Raw genomic sequence first — 27,456 nt, 5'->3', positions numbered from 1 at the left:
ACTTTTTTTTGAAGGTCTAGATAATTAGTGAATTAGTTCAGCTTTAATTTCACATCAGTTTTATCTAGACCCAATTCTTTCCTAGGAAGAATGAGAAAAAGTCTAAAGATTGATAATTTACGTGAACAGGTTACTCTCTGGAAGAAAATGAAGTGCTTTATGTTTTTTCCAGTGTGTGTGACTTGTCATGGAGGTTATCCCAGCTTGTGGGAACATTGCTAGCAAAAAGAAGTGATCATCCTTTCCACAATATTGAAGACATATTTGCAGTGTGATTGACAACATGAGGAGGTGGTATATAATTTCTATGCATGTCAAGGGACTGGCAGTGTATGAAACCAAAACTAGAACTTAGCTGCTTTATTTATCCCTTGAACAGATGCAGTACCAGCAGCTGCAATAAGATCTTTTATACATTCCACCCACGATTCCCTGGAGTTCATGTGTCCTAAAGACAACCTGGAAAGGAGGCAGGACACTCTCTTGTACAGTATTACATTTTATAAGTACATTGTGAAATGTTGATCTTTCTCATAGGGAAAGAATTCCCGACTGGATCTGAGTTTCATGCCATTTGATGATATGGGTAGATGTCTTTATTTCTTGCTACTCTGAGTATTTAGATCAAATGTTTAATTTGGTCTCTAAATTTTGTTTTAATAAAGCTCTTTATAGACTAGAAAGCAGTACAAAGTAGTTTTATTATAATTTAGCCCTTATTTCCCTTATTAGCTGGATCTTTAATTAGTTTTAGCTGAGGAAAGTATTGTTAAGAGGACTGGTAAACAATATTACTTCTTTTGTCTCCATTAAGTCTTGATCCTCCTCCGCTGGTTTTGCAGAGATTGGATTGGGTTCCAATATTAAATGTATCTGCAAGCTTAGGAGGCCAGGGAAGAGCTCTCACCATCTAGTTGGTTGTTAAGCCTCTTGGTTCAATGCATGGATAAAGGGTTTAGGTAGGAATAAACTTGCCTCGCTGGTGTTTAATTTTAGAACATCCACAGTGAATGTTCTGGCCTGGATGCCACAAGTCTTTAGTTTCAGTCTCCCTATAAAGCATCTTGGCTACTGTCTGAGACCATTTGTGCCATACATCCACACCAGTGTGCTACTGCCCTTGGATACACTAATGCTGTGAAGTGAAATGTTTAGAAAATACTCTCTAAAATATTATCTTTTTCCTTGCAGACAACACAATTTTGCCATAGCAAAATAGGGATCAGGAGCTATTGAAAAAAGCCCCCCAAATTGCCAAAGTTTTTTTTTGTTTTTTTTTTTAAATAAAGGGTACATGCCATCTTTTGAAGCTGTTTCATACCTTCTCACCATTGCAGCAATGACAATAATGGGGTACTCAGTAAAAACTAATTTTCTCAGTATGTCACGAGAGAAGCTTATTTCTGGCTAAATTGTAACACCTTAAAAGAGATGATGGTGACCTCCTTGAAGAGGTGAATTTGAAACAAATAATTGTTTCTTAGTATTTATTTGAATATTTTCATGTATTTATTGAGTAAAGTCATAATAATTAATATCTCCAGATTCCTAGGTTTATCTGTTGACAACAACAAATAATCAAGTAAAAGTATGTTTTAATAGAAAGATATCAAATACTGAGAACAGATGAAAAAGGCAGTGATTTGCAATGTCCTTGTAAATTTTTAGTTGAGTTCATTTTTAATCGGGCTCATTTTTAGTTGGAACACAAAAGGTGTTCTCCCTGTTTTCCCTACTGAGTGTCTACTGCCTGGGACTTGTGTATTTATCTTTAGATGCTAAGGGCCTAAGAAAACCCCTCTCTTTTTCTTTTTTTGCTTTTCTGTGACACCCATGGTGAACAGATATTCCTGATTACATATACATATTTCTATATATGTATCCTTTCTCTGCCATTTGTCACACCATTACTTACTTTTTGCCCAGTTTTCCTTGCTTTGATACCAGAGTAAGTAAAATCCAGGCTGTTTTGATGGTATCTTTTTACTTTTTATGCAGCTTCATTCCAAGGACAAATAGCCATTGGTTGGTTGTGCCTCTTGACACTTTCCTCCCTTCCTCTGGTGACTTGTGTCACTTTGTAGTGCAAGTAGGTTGCACTGTGATAGTCCTCAATTCAATTAGATAATGTAACAGAGAGAGTGCCATGGCCTCATGTTCAAGGACAGCTGCCTAGAAGTTGCACTTAAAAATTGATAATATGAATTTTAACATCCTCTTAACTTTGAAATACATCTTCACTTCTGTGATCCTTGATATTGTCTTGAAGTCTTTTTCCTTTCCATTCTTACCTCTGACACTCCCTAATCTGTTTTTTTTTTTTTTTATGGTTAATTTTCATTGCAATGACCAGCAAGAGAGACCAGGACAGGACTTTATTTTTTGTTTAAAATATACATTGTCCATTTTGGGAGAAGAGAAGAGCATGTTACATGATATTCTTTTTGTTGGCTTCATTCCAACCCACTGTTATCCATAGTCTCAACATAAATATAACCGTTTATATCCTCTAAGTAGAAACAGAAGGAACCACAAGGCTGAGCAAACTGTGCAAATACTAGAAATGTAAGCATATATTCCAAGATATTGGAAGCATTGTATGTACTGATGGATATCGAAGCTGCATGTGGAAATGACTAGTAATTTTTTCTATTACCATCTCTCACTATCAAAGCATTGGGCAATATTCTCTAGGACTGTGATGGTATTTTGAGATTTAAGTTCGGGTTAAGTAATGTCAAGACAAATGCCAGTTTGACAGAAGAGAGAGCACTTTAAGCCTATATACTGGCATGGGACCATAAGGAAGAAGTTTGAAATCTTGCCTGAGAATTGTCCTTCTATAACAGTCCTTTTAGTCTAGTGAAGACAAGATTGATCTACTGTAATTTAAACAAGGAAGTCCTGCTTCCACTTCACTGCTTGCTCACAATATTTACTCTGATGTTTAGAAGAGACCTGATTCATTTTTTGTTGCTCTGTATGTTATTTTAAATACACTGCGGTGCTGGTAGTTGGAAGGAATGTTCCCCCAGAGGGGTAAAAATCCTCACAGCCAACTAAAAAAAACCAAAAAGCAAACTGTCAGTAGAGTGAGAAATTACTGGACCTTTAAAGAATCAAAGCTATTCACCTCATAAAATTTTAGTAGAATATAATTAAAGAATTATTTTGGATTTGTATAGTTGAGAGTGAGCCATAAGTTGCTGTGACATGGCCAATTCCCAATGTCAAATCCCCTCTTCCCCCTCTCCCCTAGTTTTATCAAAGTATGAAAGTCTTGACTGAGATGCTATTGTTGGAAAGCCTTTGATGGACACTCCTGGAATTTCATTGCAGGAGCCATGACTTCTGTTTTATCTGAAATCTCACTGGCTCTTGATGACAGACAAACTCCGCTTTTAGCATTGCACTGAAGGTCAGGCAAATGACTGGTTTCCAAATAGAGTAACTGAAGATACTGGAACAGATTTATTCTTGGTATAATTCCACTGGTTCTGTGAAGTTACAGGGGAATATCTTCGTCAAGAGAGCCTTCTGAGTTGAAGGATAATTCCACTATTCTCAATCATTTGTGTATAAAAATAGCTTGGAAAATATACTATTTACCATAATGTTAAAATTAATCTGTAAGAGAAATTCTACAGACACTAAGATAGGGGCAATATTTTTAGCTGGAATAAAGTAATATAACTCTATTAAGGAGACTGACCACTGTAGGATGTAATTTTTTTTCAATATCTGGGAATCTAGCTCTGGCTTTTTTAATTACTAGTGAGATTGAGGTTTTATGGCTGTGTAAATATTTTAGGACTAATCTAGGAAATATATGCACTGCCTAGGCTGCTTTCCTAGTTGCAGTTGGGATGATTCCATTATTTTTTACAGATTTTTTAGTTGCAGTTTTGGCACTCAAGTCCATCAACTGACTATCCAGCAGAGTGGTTAGATATTTTGCTTAATTTTTTGCAAATTGTCCGTGACCTTTCATACAGAATTCATACAGAAAGCAAAAACTGATTTTGCAGATGGATGAAGAAAATGAAAACTAAATACTATACTATCATTGGGTTATTAGTAAAGGAATCATCAATGTCTTTGTAGAATGACATTGCAAAGGCCAAAAGTACAAGGCAATGTGAAAAAATTTTTGTGGGAAAAAATTGGTGAGATCACAACCACAGTGACATTTTCACATTGATTGTGGAAAGCAGAGGAGCAAATGTCATCTCATGGATGCAAGAAGCACGTGTTGGCAGAGAGGTTTAGCTGTGGCTAATGAGGAGGAGCTTCCCATCTCCTACTTTGTGGGACTTAATTGGTCATTCTAGGCTGGGGACGTAAAGTCATAGATCAGAGAGATCCTTTGGTGAAAGCTGTCACCTTCTATGCCATGTTGTCCCTGAAGAGCTAGGACTTCTTTGATTACCAACATCCTGTGACACTGGGAGTTGGTGCAAAAATTCAGGATTTAAGTTTTTTATAAAGAGGGCATGGTCAAAAAATGGGAAAGAAATGTAAACCATTCAAGAAATGTAAAACAGATTCAAGTATAATTTTTACAGTTCTCTGGTGGAAATGTGTCCCTTAAAGCTCAAAGAGCATGTTTTAATACTTTGGTCCTAATGTGCCCAAAAGGTTCCGTGAACTTTCCCTTAGAGGTGGCAAAATGTTTCTTTAATGACAGATACCCAGACAATCATGAAGTACAGAGAACTGTTGCCATGACAAGGCAGGATTCCTTCAAATTGAGTTAGCTTTGACTCTAATGCTGTACCCTGAAGGCTCCACTTTTCCAAACCATTCACAACATATGCTTTTATAAATCCATCAAACAACCCTGCACTTTTTCTATACCCTATGTTTTAATGTCAAAGCAAATCTATGTTCTACTTGTGGCACCTGCTGTGGCACATACTTCAGCTACTTCAGGGGAGTACTAAGCATACCACCATACTTAAAGTCCTGTCAACATAGCTGTGATAAAGACCCTTTGGAAAATGTATAGCTCCACCCTAAAATAATCATTTATCATAACTCATAAGGGAGAATTAATTGGTATTTAGTACATATAATAATATGGATTAGTGCCCTTCATGAACAGGGCTGTGTATAAAAGCACAGGCCACCTAGAGGACTACATTTTAACAAGGCAAAACAATTTATGTGACAAATAAACTCCACTTCTAAAAATATACTTAGGACAGTCAATATATTGCTAAGTGCTGTTGTACTAAATACTTTTAAGTCAGGCTTCAGCAACATCAATTTGTGTTACTAAATACAGAAAATACTATTATAACTTAAGATACACATTTATATTAAAAATAAACTTTTTCCAATATCAATACCAACAGAGTTTGGATGGTGGGTTAACAAAGTGGTATGTTGTAATATTACTGTCCACTATGGAAATAGATGCACTATGCATTCATAAACACTTTGTCTATAGCTTATGCAAAAACAGATTCATCAGGCTTTTGGCACCTTAACATATTGTGACTGTATTTGAGCATCTGCACTATCTACACGTGGATAATGTTTCTCCGTTGATTGTTCTATTCATTACAGAAAGCTAGGAAGGGAGTGAAAGGTTTTAAGGGGGAAAAAAAGTTATTTTCTTAGTATTCATTCATGTTTACTTCAGAAGGTTCTGTAGTCATCCTTTCTTCCCAATGGGATAAGTGTACAACTCTGAAATCCAGTCTCTCCTACATCCATTATATGTATATATATTTTTAATGGATCTCTATGCTCCATAGGTTTGTCATGACAAGGAGATGCTGAACTGCACTACAGACAAATGTACACAGATCCTTTTGATCCCGTGGGATATTTTTCTGACTTTTTGCCACTAACATGGGCTGGTTGTCTGTATTCTGCCAACAAAGGCAACTTCAAACTTTATTTTCTATTATTTAAACTTATATGTCATTCAAAAGTTGCAAAGATAGTGTGCTTTGAGTGTCTACACTGGAGCAGAAGACGACTCTGGTACAAAGAGGAAGGTGTGTTACACATTGACTTGGCAAAATGGCAAGTTATATGTGAGTCTCTTTTGTGAAGTATTTGCTCTGGCCCTAGCCATAGTCATTAGAGAGGGTTCCCAGATGTAAGGGTGAAATGGACTTACAAGTTCTTACTTTGATAAGAAAAGCAGGGAGGTTGCTTTTTGGGACAGGAGCATCAGGCTGCCTGTTGTCCTTAATTTTACTTCCCCACTCATAAAACCAACATGAACATAAAGCTACAGAGGGAATAGAAGAGCTTTTAAAACTTTATTGTAAATTCAAGTTATATTTTCTGAATGTGATTTAAAACAAAATCACTGATGTCATGCCTGAGGTGAAAATGAACACTCTGATTTACCATTGCCTGGCAGTTATGAAGGCATTTGTAGTGCAAAGCAATTAAGAGAGGAACTGAAATATTTGCATTTGCACTGATGAGAATAAATTTGTGGAAAGTAATGGGGAGTTGGGACTGTAATATTTTTCCTCTACTGAAGTATTATTTCTAGTGTGGTGTCAGGACAGAAAAAGTTCTCTGGTTCTGCAAAACAAATGGGCTGGGTCACAAGAACAATGTACACAATAGAATTAATTTCCTGCATGAGACTCTTGACTCTCTAACTTTTACAGCAACGTTATTCACATCTTACTTGGGGAAGGTACTTGTGCTAATGCAGTTTCAAAAGCTGCTAATCTTAGAGCAGTTCTGTTCTTTGTCCTTCCTTCTTTAGAAGGATTTAACCACTTTGGATATTCACACTTTCAGTTCTCAATTCTGTTTTTTCCTTTGGTTTGTTTTGGTTTTTTCCCCTGAGAGTTGATTATCAATGTACCGACTGATATAAGCACAAGGCTTTTTAATTACATACTGATATACCATAAACAGCACACAGCCTTCTTATCAATTTTTACATAAGATGGGCATGACTTTGTGTCATATCTGAGTTGCAGCCAGCAAAGGCTTAGCTTGACAGCCTAGTGCTTTTTTTCCTTCTGGATGATTGCATTGCACATTCTTACACGGTCATGCGTGATAAAAAAGGATAAGGGGCCTTCAGAGAGACTCAGCCAACGCCTTATTGTCTGTGGAGCTTTTACCTCCGCACTATCAATGCAAATCTGTTCATAGAGGCTGCAACAGATGCTAGAAATATTACCTAGACTGCAGAGCAAAGTAGCATAGAACTTGAAATCCATGCTTTCATATCAATTCTGTCTGTGGTATTCACAGAGAGAAGCAGATGAGATAATCTTAGATGTTTTGAAGTGGAGAATATCTTGTTCTTCTCTGACATAGCAAGAAACTTGTAAAATAAGTTTTCTCTTTCTCTTATGTCTCAGCTTCTCTTGTTTTTCTTTTTCTGTTTGTATTTTTATAAGGAACTTATTTAAATGCCTGGATGATTTGTTTATACCAGTCTCCTGTGTCATTTGCCCAAAATCTTGTTTGATGTCTTGTTTTGTCACTGTGAAAGATGCTGATTCTTTATTTTCCATACTTGTATTACCCTGAAGTACAGAGCCAGGGAAGGTCTGGGCCCTGCTACTCAAAGTGTGTGGAAGAACCTTTGATTCCTCACTGTTAAAAACAAGAGAATTTCCTCCAATTCCTGGTGTGTCCCATATGAAAGACCACTAGGTGAATCTAGGCTTTTATGTTTTCCCTGAGTGGTTGATGCATATAGCTTTGATATCAGCTAATGTCTATGCTTCGTACTTTCCTCTGCAGCCTTGTGAGTCTCTCCAATTTGATAAAATTTTGCATTTAAAATGCTATTTCTAGTCGTGAATGTTCAGACATGAACATCATAACATTGCTCATGAAATTAGTTCAGTCTTAATGCAAGACAGAATAGTAGGAGTCTTTTTCTAGTTCTTACTTGGGATAGCTGTTGAAGAATAATGTCATGAAATATTTCCTTTCTTGACATGGAATAGGAGGTAACTGTGTGAAATTCCTTTCATATGAATTGTTGGACTGAATATGACCCAGAAGATTGACTGGTATGATCTGGAATTAAGGAAGTCTTTTCTGAGGATTTTATGTAGGAGATGCATGAAAAATGTGAGCAGAAGGTAGGGTGAATTTCTTTCAATACTAAAAATGATACAAAAATGCAGGGAGGAAGGCCATTCAGAAGAAAATGCCTGTCACCAGCTGAGACAACCAGATGGACATAATATGTGGTACCATGTAAAACAGGTCTGCTAAAATTTTGGGAGCATCTTTGGATTTTATTAGGCAGTTTCATGTAAAATGCATGTGTTACTCCTGTATCATTTACATATGCAATCTTATAGTCTCTTCAAGGGCTGTATAATTCTATAAATAGAAGACCCATCCCAGGATAAAGAGAGATTACTAATATGGCTCCATTTGGCACTTTTGTCTGCCCCTGGAATCTTCCCAGCTGTCCAATAACCATCCAAGCATTCCTTATTTTCATTTATTTCCGCTTCCTGGTGTCTGAAGTAAAAGCCTCCTGTTTGATAAATAGCCGCATATTCACTTTGAGAAATGTTTTCTGCTGCCATTGCAGTTGTTACAGCATTGATGTTGATCCCATCAAAGTTCCAGCACTGACAGTTTTTAAATATTTTCTCTGCAAACATGATTAATGAAACTAAGCAAGGTAACCAAACAAGATGTTGTAAGAGGAAGGATATAAAAAAAAAAAAGAAAACAGATGAAAAATGAAACTAGAGAAGTTTCATTGTGACCAAGATCAAACTCTGACAACATATTAAAACTCAAAATGCCTACAAACTTTGTTTCCATGTGGGTGTACAGCTCTGAAAAATATCACTGTAAATCTAACTGCCTAGAAGAGAGAACTTTCATAATTCCATCAGTCATAATACTGGCTGAATCTGAGATTTGCGTGCTGATATTAGAGAATACCTCAATCTGCTTTATAGTAATTTTTTTCTTTATGTGGTTCAAAATGTCACTTTAGTTTAGTCATACAGATGTTTGCTTGATGAAAAAATACAGTGATGTAGCTCATTGTCCTGCAGTTAAAATAAGTCCTCATTTGACATCAAAGTGAAGGGGTTAAAGTTTTTTCTTTGTTCCTTTCATTCCTCATTTCTATCAGGCAAATAATGGTTTCACTAGCAGCAGGAATCCCTATTAAAGTAACTGTCATATTTTCTCATCTATACAATTCATTGTTCAGCAGTTTGTTTGGTGCCAAATGAAGGGAAAAAGACAAACTGGACACAGAAAGGCATACTACCTTAGACCTTCTGACGTTCTTTCTTGGTCAAATGACAACTTTCTTGCTGCCTCTTCCAAACCAATTATTTTGACATGCTCCATTGCAGAAGACAGTGTCTAATGTAGCCAAGGAAAATACTGTTAAGGCAAATTCTGAACTTGATTGCATTCCTTCCATGGATTTAAATAGATGTCCTGTGAACATTTATTCCTTAACAAAATACACAACCAGATTATCATAATTAGCATGTTTACTCTGGAACAGGAGAGGAAAATTCCTAATTTGGACAAGCAGAGTTTAGAAACTCATTGTGACTAGGTATGGAGCTCATTACAGCCTCTGCTTGCAGAGAAAAATGTCTGCACTTATCATTAAAGAAATTAAAGTTAAAAGTACAACTTTGAAATGGAAGTGAGGCACCCTGCAGATTAATTCTGTTACTTCTGCATAAGTTACACAGCCTAATGATCCTTAAGGAGCTATGCTCTGAACTGAGCATGAAGGCATATCTTAAACTAAGAATCAGAAGCATATTCTTCTCTCTGAAGCCTACTTAAGTATCCCAAGCAGGCTAATGATGGTTTTCACTCAATTTATGCTCCTAACTTTTGTTACCTAAGAATATTTATTAGATACGAATGTTTAACCCATTTTGGAATACTCACACTAAGTTCCTAAAGCATTGATAGTGCTACCAAACTGGTAGAAATACTTGATGTTTCCAAGTACAGGTAGTCACCTGAAAGAAATAGGAATAAACAGAGGAGTGAGAGTTGGGGGTCAGCATCTTCAAGGCCTTTCTTGAAACACTCCATTTAAACATATGTGCTCTGGAAGAAAAACACTTCCCTGTCTTGTTGCTGCTTAGACCAGTAAGTGATGAACACCAAATCTGAGATAAAACAGGCAAGAAGCAGAATACCCAAAAAAGAATTGGCAGAAATGTTGGTCCCCAAGTTAACAGGTAAAAGTATCACTAACCAGCAAAATCAGTAGTGCAGGCAGATCTGCAGGATGGTTTTTGCATGGGCCTTTTGGTTTGGCAGAAAGTTCATTCACAATTGATGGGTGCCCACTTGGCTCTCTGTAATTGAAATGATGGATGTTTTCAATTGAGTCTCTGGAATGTAGCACAAAATAAAGTTGAAGAATGTATTAAGATGGGATATTTCTTAGCATTCCCAATGAGACTGAAAGCTTTCTAACCCTCACCTGTTAATCAGCAGGGTGAGCAGCACAGAAGGGGAAGGACTGTCCATAACAGGATGCCAGCTGGAGAGGAAACTCTGATCAGGCTTCTCTTCCTGCCTTAATACCTTCTTTCAAGTGCCACTTATGATCATAGGCTTTGCAAGTTGGAATCCCCTTCCACACACACCTGTGGTGCTGGGTAACTCCACGAGGAATTCAAAACATGTCAGTACAAACAAGGCTGCAGAAAATACAAATAGAAAGCCAGTACCTTATCCAAAGATAACTGAGGCTCCACACACTCTGCTGAATTAAGAATTGTGAGATGACAGACTCCTGCCTTTCTCTAGAATGAAATATCTCCAAGAACAGCTTTTCTTCCAGTTGTTGGGAATTTTTGAATCAAGTTTCAGTCTGAAACTTGGGCATAAACATAGAAGACATGGTGCAATAGAAGTGAGTGGCATTGTTTGGATCTTCAAGATCACTTTAAATGAAGAGCCATTTACCACAGACAAATATTTACTAGCTGAGGTCTTTAATTTTTTTAATGACCTTCTTCTAAATCTGCTTATGGCTTCTGAATTTTATGGGATGTTCCTGTTAAAACCATATTTTATTACAAAAACATTTGGCTCATAAACAGTAATTGTGTTTAATGAAGACTTTCGGTACATTTTCATAACATAATGTCTTTTTTTGTGTGTGTAATGTTTTGTAAAAGACATTTACTCCCAATTCTCCCTAGAAGATGGTGCAGGCTGGGGAAGGGAGCTGATGAAGCTGTTCTCTATGGAGAAAGAAGACTCTCAGCTTAGGTTACTTTTGTGTATAGCACAGCCAGCTGATCTGACTTCTTTTTGACCAGAAATTAAACAAGCATTATTAGTTGAACCAAAAATCAGTGTGTCTTTTGCAGTAAATGATACTTCTTCCATCTTAGTAATTTGACTTTTAATTTTGAGTCTTTAAATAGCCTTTAACTACAGACAGTGCAGACAGTATGTTACAACAATTCATTTCTATTATTTTATTTTCTCTATAAACAGGAAGGCTTTCTAAAGTGACATAATTTTTTTTTTTATTGGAGAGTTATGGAAAATACTACTTGCAAAAACCCACGGAAAATCACTTTTTGAAAACTTGTCAGCTTAATACTGCTCTGTGCTCTGAAGCCACTGTAAAATGTGTGGGAAGATACTGCACTTATGCAAGGCAGGATTCTAAAGCTAATAGATGTAAAATTCACCTAGAGAGATGCTTTTACCTTCCAGAACCATCCATGTCACTGGTTTGTTCTTTATCAAATAAAATCATGTGTATGTGTGTGTTCTTAGACTATGCAAGCTCTCAGTGGGAAATCTTTGTAAATTGCTGTACTTTAATGGGTTAAAATGCCTAAAACCAGTGTTGGCATCATCATACTATCAATAAAGTTCAAACCTTGTCCTCATCAATAGCCACATTCTTCCTCAGAGATGCTTTCATTTTTGAAAATAAGGAAAAACAAGATCCTTCCTTTTTAAGAGTTCAGGTTATGTTACTTTAACATAACAATCTTCTACATAACATGATTTCCCTTTTCAATTTGAGATTATATCGATATGTTCAGATAATTTCCTGTTAAACAAACATGGTTCCTGTGGCTTACCAAGGGAAGTGGCCTCTCTGTGCTCAATTGAACATCACTAGGAAAACAAAGTAATTACATTTTAACAGGTACAACAAACATCTTCAATCTCTACAATTTCCTAGCTTCCTGAAACATCCAAAAGTTTATGTACCTGTTAAATGTGTTAAAATTTTGTTTTACTTGCTACATCTTTTAAATTTCCAGGGATCCTGCTGGGATGCCTGGTGGGATGTCATGTTATGCACTAAATATGAAACAGCCTATTACAGAAGAAATTGGCATTGCACTTTCTCAGGGGAACTTGGCTTCTATTCTGTTTTATTCACTTTGATCTTAAAAAGAATTCTTCACTCTCTGAAGTTTGAATCCTGTGCTTTTGTTTATTCTCTCACAGAGCTTCGATGAATGCTCCAGGTACAAATCAGTTATTCCTGTGAATAAAGAAGGTGTTTAGGGAGGCATTGATGTTGTATGCTGGCAGCTTAATGCTGGGCCCTCCACTTGGAACAGATTCACGTTGGGCACTGTGGCCTTCTAAAGCCTTAGATGCAAAAGTAAGGGCATGATACCAAGTGCAGTTCCTGCAAATTTAGTTCTGCTTCAGCGCCTCTGTCACTGTGGACATGTGTTACATCTCATTTTCCTTCAAACAGCTGTGAGCTGGTGTGTGCTATGCTGGTCTACCCTCTGTAGGTGAAACACACAGCTCAGTACTAAATACTTCTTCACTAGAGACAAGACTGCTATTTGCTGTGTCAAACTGGCAGCTTGTATTTTAGTGAGCAGAGGAAGAACAACTCCCCTGGTAATCTGGTGGCCAGAAACAAAGAGAACACAAATGCATTCAAAGAATGATTAAATGTAAGCCTACATCCATTTAATAAGTACCCTAATTTACAAGCATGCAGGAGCAGAAGAGTCACTTACACATCAGTCATATCTGTGCCAGAACCTCAGGATTTGCTTAATATCAGAAGTGTCTGAAGGCACTAACTGCCAAACTAAGCCTCTCAGTATTGTCTTATATGCCCTTTTAGTCAGGCCTTATTGTTGCAGGACCAACCAAAAGCCCTTCAAAGTTATAAAGCATCATGATCTTAGTTACATACAATGAGATACATTAAGCAGAATGAACTTGAAAAAAAGAAAATCTTACCATAGTGGCCAATAGCAAGACATAAACCCCTCAGTTTATTGCTAATGGTTGTAGGGGGAGACAAGACAAACTGTGTTTCTGTGAGCAGGTTAAAAAGCTGCACAGACTGTAGAGGAAGCTGAAAATGAAGCAGGCAATATTGATGACTGAGATCTATCTGCTTGAAACGCAGAAAAACATCCCACCTTATACAACTGCCTTAAAATGAATTCAAATTTGAAAAGGAGAAGCAAAGAAGAGGATGGGGAACCTTTGAAGAAACTTGGCTGTTCTGATCCTGCAGGCACTTGGAAGCTGTGTGTATATTTGCTGCAGGGGGTCTCCTGTGGAAGCTGACAGATCTGCTCACACATGGGGGCTGCTAGAATGCTAAGAATCAGTACCTCAGTTTTATTCCTGGTTTTGATTTGCATTCAGGTTATTGAACTCCTTGATACCAAATAAGAACTCAGTCACTTGGTTCTCAAAACCTGTTGTAACAAAACAATCAGCATTTGTCATTACATGACTCACCTCTTTGCTTCCATTTAATTCTTGTGAGATACACAGCATACACTACCTTGGCACAGTGTGTGATACTAGCTGAGAACAGACTGAATACATCCAACAGATACATTTGGATAAAGACTGGGAGAAGAGATATAATTGTTAGTCATACCATATGACTTCACACGCTATGAAGAGCTGTGTAACCTTCTAGTTACACCAACACATCCTATTAAAAAGCTACATCCACTCTTTTACTGTCATCTGTATAGTTGGTGTAACATAGAGCAGTCATGCTTCTAACAAGCTAATCTCCAAAGTCCACAATATTGGAGTTTTTTTTCTTTATTTTTTACAAAGGATTTGAAATTTTTCCATCAGACAATGTGGAGGTGGGGCAGGGAATGAAATGATCTTGCAAACAGGAACAGGTGTATTCACACTCTCTCTCAAAACATCCCCCAAAGCCTTGCCTAGGGCAATTCCCTAAGCATGCCTATATGCTTCCTTTCATTTCACAGCTGAAAGTCTTTTACATTTGGCTTATTTTCATCACCTGAGTCTAGTTAGCTTGGCAGGAAGGGCTATCATCTGTCTGTCTTCTTCCTTGAAGAGACTATATATTGTGCATGAAAAGCAGGCTTGTGAGTGATCTTACATGTAAGGGAAATTTTTGGTGGTAATCAAGGTGGCATTGTTCCAGCCTGGCTTGGCACTCCTGAGGATGAGGTAAGCTGGCTGGCTGGAGTGCCCCTAGCCCTTCTGCTGTTGGAGTACACATTTCAGCACAGGGTGTCCTGAGTTGTAAGTGCTTTACTGTTCATCCTGCAAAATCTCTGTGCTGCTGTGATTCCTGGTACCAGAGAGAGGTAGATTAGAGCTATTTTGGGTGTTCTCACATGTATTGTAATCTCCCTTCCTAGCTACAGATGAAGCAGAGCCTGAGAGGCCACTTCAGAATGTCTTTGCAGCTTGCCAGTGCAGCTCTGTTTAGTGTAAATGGAATCTCTTCAGGGTGTCAGTGGCATATTTTGTACATGCCATGAGTGTTCGTTTAAGGCAGTTCTTGTTGTCTTATGGAAAACAAAAATAAAAAGCCAAACCAAAGCAATAGAAGAAACACCACAGAAAGGAGAACAACAACAACAACAAAGCCATTAAAGCCCAATAGTGAATTGAAAACAATGAGGCATATCATTCAGGCAAATGGTAGCTGCAAAATGAAAGTTTCCCTTAGGTTTGGTTAGTGATATGTGCAAGGGTAGTTATGTTCAGGTTTCCCAAGTCTTTTCTTTACATTTAATTGGTCTTTCCCAGCTCTCCTCTCTGACACAGAAAGGTATAAAAGCCATAGGATGCTTGCTCTATGGTATAGGTTATCTAGGCAGTTTCTTTCCTTGTTTATGTTTTGTGCTTTCTGGCAACGTGTCAAATGAAATGGTGAATTTCTGCCTGCCTGATGACTTATCCCAGTGGGTCTTACTCATTTTCTTTGCATTTTTTCTTGTCCAGAATTGCCTTCTGTTTTCTAAGAAAAAACACTATTTTCCCTTTGTAGCTCTTACACTTTTATTTTGGGGATAGGGATACCAAGTGACTAATTTATGAAAGAATAATGTGAATTTCCTCAATTAACTTTCTTACTATGGGTGAGGAAGAGATTCTCTCTAGTATAGGGGTAACTACCTGTAGTTTTAGAGAGCATAGCGTATAGGATTCAGTTTGAGCATTCAGCAACTGTTCTGCAGTGGGGTCTCAAAGCATGTCTCTCCTTTCACTAGGTCATGCTCCTGTGTATAAAGAGAGGAAGTTTTGCAGGTGCTTAGAGCCTCAGAGCTTAGAATGACTCTGAGAGTTTGTTGGAATCTTTTGTACAAAAAAATACTTGCATAAATGTAATGGGGAGATATTTAAATGCTCTTTTCTCTGTAGAGGAAACATATTGTTCCTTAGTCTCTGACCAATCCTTTTTTAGGGATTTTCTTGAGACATTGTAGTCTCTGATTTTCTGATTATGGAAAAGAACATTTTCTTTTAATTATTTCTTCTATTCCAGAGGAGACCATATTCATTCTCTGTCCTTTTGCACATTTCCAATGCTAATGAATATCTGATTATCTGAAATGTTGTTCTTAAATGAGAAGCAGAAAATATAAATTGGCGTTGAAGTCGGGATAGAGTCAGGCATAGCTCAACTGCTGGAAGAAGAGGCCCTGGCTAATGCTGCAGGCTATATTAACAGCTTCTCATTTGTGTAGGCCTTCCTATGTATTTTTGTCTGCCTTGTAAATTAGGAGTTCCTTGGGGGTAGGAAAACTGTGTCCATCCATCTGTTTGTACAAGCACTCTCATTAGTATTTGAACACTCATCCACTCAAATGCTGCCTGATCCCTATCTCTCCCCTTTGGAGTGGAGTTGAGGGGGCTTGGCTGGCAGCATGTGCAGTTCTCAAGGTGGTGCAGCAGCTGCTCTTTGTACGCTGCCTCCCAGAGCTCCTGCTAAGCAGTATTTACTGTGAACCCAGTGCAGACGGGTTTTTTTAGGGCACAGCTGTCACTGTGGTACTATATATTCATCCAGTGTACCCATCCCCTCACAACAGAGCGTAGTAAGAATTCTCTCTAGTGTGCTGGAAAGAACATGTGATACTTCCAGCCTGCCAACTTGCTTTAAGCTGGGGATGTTGGAAGTCAGATGTCTGTCTTGTAGGAAATTTGTGAGGGCTGAAAATTCACATCTCTGAAGCAGCACATATTCCTCTGCTTTTCTGAGCAGTGAGATGTTTGGTTTTTCAAGATAAAATCTGTGCTTGGGCTTGAGGCACTAAAGAACTACTATTAACATTAGATCTGTTGGTGTTACCCTGGATTGGATTTTGTAAATCAATTGACAGAAAGAGCTGTACCCTGAAACTCTGATGAATGTCTGGCTGTAGCATTAAATAAAAGCATTTGCAGCACCTAGCAACTGAGAGCTATGTTGTAATCCAGAGCAAGTGAGTTAAGACTATTACAAAGGTCTTCTGAAATCATTCTATCTAAAACTTGCCCAGAGATTTGTTTTAGGAAAAAAAGATTGGTAGTCAAATTGCAAAATATGCATATTTATCCTTGACAGTAGTATATTTCTCTAAATTTGTTGCTTCTGTTAATAGAAGAGAGATTGAGATAAGAGCAAAGTAGAATTGCTATGGAGACAGATCTGGGTTTCTAGTCTAATTCTAAGGTTTAATTAGCATTAGTCCTTCAAAAATATTTTCAAAAATATTTTTAAATAGAAAATATTTACTCAAGATTTTATAAAGCTCACACAGTGAGCTCCTCTCTGTGATTTATAGTTAGTAAATGTTTTAGTAGATTGGAGATGAATTTTCAAAGGAAAATACCAACAGATAAAAGATAAACTCTGCATTCCATTCCTTTCAGCTAGATCTTTAGAAATGGGAACAAGATAGTCTTGAATGTGCCTTGACACTTCAGATCTGTGTGCCCTGTATATCTGCACACTGGTATTTTGTTCACAACAATTACTGACTGCACTTGATGTCTGCTGGAAATGTGTGCTGTGCCTTCACTTGGAGCACTCAAAGATGTCTCTCAGGTTCTAACTAAAATACATGTAATTTTGTACTTTGGTTTTCATGTTTCATTCAGACTATGCATCCAGTCTTTAATAATGCCTTCTATATTTAAGTTTACAGGACCAAATAATTTAGTGTGCTTTTCTCCAGTGGGAAGACCATGAGAAGAAGTAATTCTTTCCTGATACCTACTACTTGTGTGAATTGCCAATACAATAAATTAGATCTTTCTTTTTGTGAGTCTTGCTGTCTGTGAAGTAAGAACAAGCTGATTTTTAGAGGTAAAGTGACATCAATGGAGTGCTGTCCCCTGAAATGGGAATTGAAAAAATAGAATTGTATGAAAGAATCCCACACAGATTTTGGTACCCTTATACTTAGTTGAAGAAGTTGAAAACCTTTCATTTCCTTTTTAAGTAGCAACTGATGGCGCCATGATTGAGACTGTTCCCTTCTCTTTCACAGTATGGTGCTCCTGGAGCTCCTTGCCTCAGAAACAGTGTTGCTAAGTTAGAAAGTCGTGTAAATCACAAATTTAGAGTTATTGAGGACTTCTATGTTTAAGATAGTCTTGTGATGTATGTTTTTTCATTTAGGGTGTATTTTCTAAAATATTAGTCAGAAAATATCCCATTAGAAGACGTGAAATCGGGTCTTTCATTACAACCATCACCTCCCTCTAAATTGACTCTAATTCTAGGAGGGTTGTAGTTGCTGTGTCATTATTTTAAAGTATAACATTTACCTGTGAGGCTACTAAAAGCAAAAGTCAAAGCAAGCGAGAGGGAAGCTACTGTGTTAGAGCAGTGTTAAACTAGCCCCAGATGTAGAGTGTTATCCTGTCTCTGGAAGCTCTGCTTCCCTGGGTTTAATTTGTTTGAGGTATCACTGAGGCGTGGAAGGAGAGATGGGTATTCTTACTCAACACATCTAAATTAGGGCAGATGTTTGACTTTCAGGAACTGGGTTGATGTTCAAAAACCAGTCTTTGTTGTTGACAAGAAAAATATGTGTGGGGGGCGGAGTTGTGACCGTGTTCGCAGGGCTCTTAGGATGAGGGGAGAGATGAGGATCTGACTCCATGTTTCAGAAGGCTTGATTTATTATTTTATGATATATATTATATTAAAACTATACTAAAAGAATAGAGGAAAGGGCCATCTCACTGTGATTGGCCATTAATTAGAAACAACCAACATGGGCCAATCCAAGATCCACTTGTTGCATTCCACAGCAGCAGATAACCATTGTTTACAGTTTGTTCTGAGCCCTCTCAGCTTCTCAGGAGGAAAAATCCTAAGGAAAGGATTTTTCATAAAAGATGTCTGTGACAGAGAGTGTCACAGAATTTGGAACCAGCATCACACAGTTAATATTCTGTGGCAAGAACTTGTGTGTTTCATGAGGAGGTTAAAAGTGGTGTCTTAGAAAAGTGATGTGTGAAGATTATTTATTTAAAAAAGGATAATTTGAAAAGACAAAAGTGTCCTACTTCATTAATTCAAGTCTTACTGACTCATTTGTCTGAGTTTGGCTTTAGTTTGCTTTTTACCCTTTCTTTACCTTTTATTCTATTGCAGATTCTGTTTCTCAACATATTTGTGGGACTAAGGAAGGATCTTTGAGTAACTATAAAAGTACATATGAGTGTACAAATAATCCATATTCTTTATGGGCTTCTGGATTCTGTGTACTTGGCACAATGCAAGTCAATCAAATGCATAGAAGCTAATTTTTGTATAACAGGTTAGAAAAGCTATGTTTGTAACACAAATCTTTTGGTTTTGGTTTGGGTTTGGTTTTTTTTCTTGTGAGGGTGCACTAGACTGCAGACTAGAACTCTGTCTTTGAAACTACCACAAAATATTTTCCCCATCCCTCGATTCCTTAACACCAGGAAAATACATTGGGGAATAATAATGCCATTATCAGTCAACTCTATTTGCATGAGAACATTGTATTTGTGCCTGTCCTTCACTCAGAAAACACAGAATTCCTTGCTTCTATCTCAAATGAAAAGGTATTAAAACTTGTCTCTTTCAGTCAAATCCGTTCTGGGAATTACTTATAGTGCCTAATTCTAAAGTAATCTTTACTTTTACATAGTCTGAGTATGCAGGGTGCTGTGTGTTTGAGCACTCTGAGACTAGAACTAGTGTTCTAGTAAACTGACACCTCCCATTGTCAGACTACACTGTCAGTTGGGCTTCTGGCCTCAATACTGGACACCTTTAACACTGTGTTAAGAAAGGGCTTTTTCCTTTTTTTGCTTATTCATCTTTGCCAGTAAAGTACATAAGCTAACACTCTAGGGAATTGTTTTGGAAGTAATTTTTTTTTTTTTACTATGTAAATATTTATAAGTGGCTAGAAATTTGACTTCATGGTTTCAGACTGGCAGAATTCACAGGGGGCTTTTGGCTCATAATCAAACACATCTTTATTTTATGTTCACTGTACAGAAGGAACAGAATTTTTGAATGCAGCCTTTGTTGTAGTACTTTAGATTATCCTTGGGATTTTTAGTGAGGAATGTAAGGAAGTGAGTTTCTAAGAAAAAATACCTATAGCTTATATCCATGCTCTTTCTGTACTGGTTGCTGAAAGCAGAGGACAACTCTGGTGTGTTCATTAAAATTTGTCTGGCTGATGGTATGTGAAGGCTTTTCTGGTTTAGTGCTGTACTGGTGTTATCCATACATGAGCTGAGAGGGCTGTGTAAAATTGAGGCCAGAGTGCTGTCCATTCAGAGAAGATGCAGTTCACAAGCTGAGTGGAGCCAACAAAATGTGTTGCCACAGTGAACAAACAAAACTTCTGGACTGTTGTGTCAGTTGTTGGGTTTGTGGTTGCAGCACTGTGGTTTCTTATTTCTGAGAGTGCTGGTCTTTGGAGTGTGTGGTCCAACAGGTTGGCGAGATGGGCACGTAGCAATTTGTGTTGGTAATGGAGCTGCAGTTGTATATGGGTAAGGTTAAATAGGATAATTTCCTCTGAAGCTTGCTATGAAAGAAACAAAGTGTGCCCAAGGCCACTCACATGCATTCACTTTACATCCCGTCAATAAAATGAATTAATCTGGGGAAAATTGCTTTTAGGAGGAAAAATACAATAAAATCATGCAGTGGATAGTAGTTCATTCATTTTCTGCTTCTGAGTAATGTTTCTATATACTGCTGCTGTATAGAGATAATTATCCCCTTGAGATAGTGATAAAAGGTGGTAAGGGAACCACTACATTGGGCTTAACCTCTCAAAATGGAAGTAAAAACAAGTAGATGATCTTCTGGAACTTTGCAGAAGTGTGAGTTAACTTTGATTTGTTTAATTCCCATAAGTTTTGATTTTTCACCCATACAATAATGGATACAAATATTGTATGGGTCCATACATACATTTTCACCCATACAATAATGGATACAAATATTGTTGTATCTATTAGTGTATTTTTTTGCTGTATCTATGCTGTACTATAATTCTGGGCAAGTTCTTCAACTGTTCTGTATACAGAATGACTTAGCAGGATATGGCTTTTTCTTTTGTCTTTTTCCACGCAGATCACCCCTGGCAGCAAGGCAGCACAGTCACAGATGAACCAGGGGGACCTTGTCGTGGCCATTGATGGAGTCAACACTGACAGCATGACCCACCTGGAGGCCCAAAACAAGATCAAATCAGCCAGCCACAACCTGAGCCTCACTCTGCAGAAGTATGTTGCAATAATTTAAACTTGTCTTCCTAAGGACAACCTATGAAACTTATGACTGAAGGTTGCAAGTGTTTTATCCCTGTCTATTAGATTTAATTGAAGTGCTCATGGCACAGATATGAGATGAAAAGCCAAAATCTGCTCTGATTCTTGTAGAAGTCAGCATGGATTCATACAGAAATCAAATGGTTGGGTTGAGTGTATCTGTGTGGATTTAGCCTATTGAATACAGGTGTAATCCCATATCCATTCAAACTTCTGTTAAATTAATCCAACAGTGATGTTTCTTTTGGTTATTCTCATGTGGGCAACACAGTTTAGTTTGGCTAATTTATGAACAACTGTTCTACAGACAACAAACGGAACAAGTGTTACAAGTGCATGGGAAGAACCTCATGAGATTTTGTGCCAATGGTCTGGCACCTGTGAGTTTGAAAGTCTGCTCTGTATCTGACTCAATTAGAAAGGTGTAGCCTCAAGTGCAGGGAAGGGAGGCAGTAATTCTACAAGTAACATCATGGGCAGGTTTTACCACAGAGATGTGATAAAAGTTGTCTTGCCATTAAGAAAACAGTTAATAGGTTTTTTAACTTCTACTGGTTAATGTTACTTTCAAGGAAATTTGTTCTCAAGTTAGATAACCTTGTACAGAGGATTTCTGTAATAAATGCATTAATATTTAAAGCTCCATAATTATAGAAAGCAAAGTAGCTGCTAATTTTATTGCATTGTGAAGAAGATAATTTTTGTACAGGGCAGGCAAAGCTAAGTACAGGAAGCACACTGTAATGTGGAAGTACAATTTCTGAGAAAAGAATCTCATATATGAATGTGCAGTAGAGATAATCAATATCAGGAACATACTAATAGCTAAAGAATAAGGAGTTTAGATTAAGTTTCCAAGACAGGACAGGGTACTGTGAAGCAAATTATGTGGCTGATTTTCCCCCATGGCTTTAAGTTTGTCTTTGAGTGTTCCAGATAGAGTAGAAAATCACTAACTTGATGCATGTGGTTGAATTCTCATCCTATCACCCACTCCAACTTCTTTTTTCTTTGCTTGGTTATTGTGTTATTATAAATATATTTATGATTTTTTTGCAAATATTTAAATTGTTCTGAAAAAAATTCTATTTAAAAATTAGGAAAAATAGTTTCTGATTGTTAGATTGTCTGTCTGATTTTCTGTTGAATCTTTGTGTTTTTACATTGAGAGAAAACATTTCTTATTTTGCTTTGGGTTGCTCCACATTTGGTATTAATTTTCCTGAATATTGAACCCAAAATCTTCTCTTGTGTCTGCCTCTATGGCCTGGCCATAGAGGTTTAAATGGTTTAAAACTATGAACCAGCAGCTCTTCTTATTCACAGAAGGATTCCCAAATTCATGACTAACAAATCCAATTATCCTAATACATATCACAGAGACCAGTTACTTGAAACAGTAATTTTGATCAAGTGTTGCTAGGGATATTTCATTTGAGTAATCATTGTGCTTTTTAATTTGCTGACCTCCAAATTGCAACACCAGCAGTTCTAGTGGCCACATCATTAAAAAAAAAAAAAGAAAACCAGTGGAAGTACCTTTATTAATTGCTTTCATCTCTATTTATTGTTTCTTCTGTTTTTTTTAAGGCTGTCCCTGTCTCTTGGTTTCAAAACAATATTATGTAATTCAGATATTCGAGTTATATGGATAAAGAACCACCAAAGAAAGCAGTAATGGAGTGTTCAGAGACTGAGATATGCTTGCATAGATAATAGATGTAGATATTTTGATAAGAAGGAAAATGGCATAAAGTAAAAGGAAATACTAGCAAACATAAATAGATGATAAAACAGCTTTTTTTATCAAATGAAAATTTTCTCAGATGATGTTTTTGCACTGAACTTATACAATTAATGGTCTCCTCTTTTCAGCTACTTCATGATGTGAGCTATTAGTTTGCCTTGGTGACCCGTTCAGCCTCATTAGAAAAACCCAATGAAAAAGACTGAAAAGTAATTTTTTTCATCATTTTTTTTTTCTTAAATGACACCAGGATATTCAAAAAAGTTGTGCTCAGAGGTATTAAGTTGGCTTTACTTAGCGTCTATAAATTTTGAATTGTGCAAAATCCTAGCAGCAAGTGATATTGACCAACTGAAATACACATAGAAACCTATTAAGGATCCAATGTCTTGAACAAAAGGCATCTCCACTATATTCAGGAAGTTATATTAATCTTGCCTTAAAAATATTTTTTTCCCTGGACACAAATGGGTTCATTTACCCAAGGACAAAAAGATTGTCAGTTTAGTCACCTGCCCAAAATGTACAAAGCAATATCCATTTTTCAACAAAGAAGTTTACAAATATTGGGTTGCTGCAAAGAATCACATGAAAAGAAGGTAGCAGTGACAAGGGGTAGTAACTTTCAACCAAATAAGAACAAGACAGAAGAGAGGGAAAATCTCCTGGGACATGGTTACCAGGAAAATGACTGTGCTAAGAGATCACTTTGACTTTTTTTAGACATGGCTTGCAGCAATGAAACTGGAGCAGTGTTCTACTACTATGGAAAAACAGCCCTAGTTGCCATAAAGAGCACGGAGATGGAAGTGCTCACTTATTCTATTTGTATAAAAGTTTGGAAATGCTGGAAATCCTTTCCAATGGAAAAGGCACATATATGCATTATGAGATTGACTGTTGTGATAGGAAAATTTAAGCTCTAAATTGGGGTGATACTGGACATGTATGTGAAGTAGTCACATGGCTCTACAGAATGTTTCAAGGTCATGGAATGCCTTAGCAGGCAATCTGTGGCTTGGTTTTGCTGTTGCAGCACTGGAAGTAGAACTGATCTCACTTATTTTATCTGTAAGGCCATGGAAGAAGCAGTGGAATGTGAAATCTTCATGGAAATGCTCCAAGATGGAAAGCTTTTTTTTTTTTTCCTAATGGTTCTTGGCTCTCTAGAGCAATGGCCTTTCCCTTTATCGGTCGTGGCCGTGAAGGTTTCATGAGCATTGTTTATAACCTGACAGTTAAGACAGTGTTTGCTGCTTCTCACTTTTATTACAAAGCCCTGCGGGCTTTTCTCAGGGTGGGGAACTGCTTATTGTTTTAATTTGGCTGTCAAAAAAAGCTGTACATGGTGTCAGCACTTGTGCAGGATATCCAACTGCAAGGCATCAATCATAGAAAAAAAGGAAGTGTAAGAGCCCCCATTCATACTTGCCTGCCTAAACAATGGGATTCTGTCATTTCCTTTATGAACTTAGTTTTAATTCAAGTAGCACCTGCACTGTTCAAGGCACACTAACACAGACCTTCCATGAATGTTCAGTGCATGGAGTGGAGTTCTCCATGTTTCAGCCGCGGTTTCAGGAATTTGTGGATTTCAAGTGTTTTCGGACAGCTGCCTTCCCTAAACTCCCTCTTGAATTTGTTCTTATCACCTCAACCATGCTATGTTTTCATATAAACCCACAAAATTAGACTGGAAGTCTCACCAGCTATGCCAGAGGTTTGATCAGGCAGCCAGAACTTGTTAGTGGTTTGAGCTGCATTGTCTGACTGCTGATTTCTCTAGAGCCTGCAGTGTGCCTCCCTTTGCTGTTTCTGGGAATCAAAAAGATGCAGACAGGCAAGTGCCGGGAAGTTGAGGTATTTGGACCATGCCTGGAGAAAGGGACCTGTGATCCAGTGATGTGGCAATGTCTGGGACCCTCCAGACTAGCACTGCTTCATTAAGTTTAGAAGACAAAGTACATCTAGGAAGTGAATTCTTTTTTGCTGAAGAAAGAGCAGGAGTGAGAGGAGAAGAAAAGAAGTGTCTTTTGGCACTGTGCATTATTACTCAGCAGAACTCCCATGAGGCACTCAGGGAAACCAGGCTCATATTCTAAAGTGTTACATACCACTCTAGATATTCCTTAGAAACCTGCATTGCTCTAAGTGTACTGGGAGAGGATTGGTGCTGGTTCTGCTGGACTATGCTGTGGAAAGTTATGATTATACTCTATAATGGCCTGGGTTGGGGTGGAAAAAAGACATTGCTTTGCTTTTAGTCTTTTTGTGACCTCCTGGAGTTCAGTTCTCAGTCATTTTTCAGTATCAGTTTCTAATCAGTTACTTGAGCTACACAGCTGCCCTCAGGCATTTTAATTCTAGGCCAGTCAAAGTTCATCTTTAATTGTCTGTCTGTCCCACAGATATTAGGCCATAAACATCAGATTGTGCAGTATTCAGTTCACAGTGAAAAACAAAATGCATGCAAAATCTATTTTTATTTCATACAAATGGGTTTCTCTCTTAAATGCACAGTAAATACAAGAGAGCAGCATTATTTGTCAACATGTTTCACTGGAGCATCCACAGCATAACTCAAGTAATCTGATCAGCCTCCTTGGAAAGGATTCACCAAATGTACTGGCATAGTTTTGGAAAGTGCTGTAACATGAGTGTGCCTCATTCTGCTGGCACAAACATTCCTGTGTCACTCTAAGGCTCCGCTTTGGCGTCACTCTGTGCTGCTGGAAAGGAGCAGGGGAGGTGGAGACTTCTGTGCAGGGTGCACATTGACAAAAATTCCCCCTCCCAGGGCATGCCAGTGATGCTACCCTTTGCTTTCAGACAGTCACAATTGGCTGTCTTTTGCTGGAAAATCATGAGCTAAATAATTCTTTTCTCTACTGAAAGGGAAAGTGTCAGAGGTGAGGCTATGAGAGACTTACGGTAAATATTTAATAGCTTTCCTTTTTTGTGCAGCACCAAAAGATGGCTGATCCTGCAGTATTTATTTCAGGCCTACTATAAATAAAGCATGTGGTGACAGCAGACTGCAAGCAAGGGGAGCTCAGTGGTTATTGTAAACTGCTTTCTTTTGTCTGAGGCTGGGTGTAGTAACCAATTCTTTGCATGTTTTAGGTCTGCTGATGGGCACACTTAAATCAGAACCAGAATAGAGCTGCATTTATGCTGAGAAGAATTAAAAGATGGTATCTCTTCCAGTTCAGGGTAAATTAGAACAATATATACAATCTTGATGAAAGCATGGTCTGAACTAGTTGGACTATTCAAAATATTTAGCAGATTAGTAGAAAAAAGAACACTAATGGTGGATATGACTTGCCATACTAGTTAGCTTATTTTGCTTACACCTGTGACTGTAGAACTTCCAAGTCATCTGCCAAGGTTTCTTCATTCCTTCTGGTGGTTCTGTATGCTTAAAGCATTAAAAAAGGCACATCCCACTACTGGGTGTTAAGGAAGATAACACGGTATTACTGAGGGAGTTGTTCCTCCCTCACTCTGTGTGAAATAGAGGTGACTCCCATTGTGTGCCCAGTTGCCTCTATGCATGCAGGTATGAGAGGACAGTAGGATTTGTTTACAGATGTCAGGCTATCATTTGGACAGGACTGTGAGCTACTCTCTCTGAGTAGTAACATTTAGTGCTGCTATTTCCACGGAAAATGAAATAAAGTATCAATGTCAGTCACTGGAATAAATACAAATATATTCCTTACATGAGCAGTTTAATTTAGTGGATTGCTATTTACACTCACTGCATAAAGTGTCCTTGTTAGTTTTAGAAAAGAGCCTGGAAACTGTGGATATGTGCCAAGGCTTTAAAGGGCAGTGAAGTTTTCATTGCAGAAAGATTCTGCTTAGGGATTAGAACTGTTCTCAGAGTGCACATCACTTTTTTTTTCCCCCCCAATACCAGCTTAGAGGTGCATTTGAATTTCATCATTTTATGTGAGAAATATTTTCTGGATTCCCTAAAGATAATCTCCATGTGAATTCTTTCACATATTATATTTCACTCACCATGGAAAGGTCAAGATGGGTACCATGGACCCATCTCACCAAAGTCAGTGGGCTGACACAGCTTAGCAAATAAACATGGCAGTTGTATTCTTTCAGACAAACAGTTCCTGCCTGCTTTCTGCAAGAAGCAAGTAGACACGTTAGCCAAAATATTACAATAGACAGCAAGATCATAGTCTGTTCAGGCTGGGACCTTTTCCTTTTAATGCTGATTAGCTTAAGCACAGTCATGGAAAAATGTAAATTACACACTTAAAGCTAATTGGAATGGATGAAAAAGTGTTTTTTAGAAGTGGAATGAGGAGTTTTTTAATCAGGTAAAGCACTGAGGCTTTACTAGATAAGTCTTGTAAATGTTCTTTGTGCCTATGAACCTTTTGGTTTCCTTTGGATCCTTTTCACCATCGTGTTTCTTGCCCATCAACCCCTATAAAAGCTGTCTGCCCTAATTTTTTGTTTCTCCAACAAACTCTTAATTATTGGCAACCCATTGTTTCTTGCAGGGATAACCAAGGTCTGTTTAGCCTGGCTGTTGGGCAGCTCTTGGTGTCTGTGCTGTCCCTGGCTGGTGGCTGCTGGAGCACATTGGTGTTGGGCACTGGGAACATTTTTTCTGATGATCTTAAATGAACAAGTATTTTTATTAT

General features: G+C 37.7%; 1 protein-coding gene across 2 annotated transcripts in view; it reads left to right on the top strand.

The window, feature by feature from the left end:
* The window catches only part of LDB3 (LIM domain binding 3), a 108,724-nt gene that overhangs the window by 11,045 nt on the left and 70,223 nt on the right, over positions 1-27,456 (top strand). For both annotated transcript variants that reach the window (XM_066554768.1, XM_066554767.1), the window contains exon 2: positions 20,837-20,988. In XM_066554768.1, the coding sequence (XP_066410865.1) occupies positions 20,837-20,988 (152 nt within the window). The remainder of the gene's footprint in view (positions 1-20,836; positions 20,989-27,456) is intronic.

This window comes from Molothrus aeneus, chromosome 8 (assembly GCF_037042795.1).
Source record: "Molothrus aeneus isolate 106 chromosome 8, BPBGC_Maene_1.0, whole genome shotgun sequence".
In the NCBI taxonomy this organism is placed as follows: domain Eukaryota; kingdom Metazoa; phylum Chordata; class Aves; order Passeriformes; family Icteridae; genus Molothrus; species Molothrus aeneus.
Note: the sequence above shows the minus strand (reverse complement) of the source record. Positions and strands in the feature narration are given on the sequence as shown.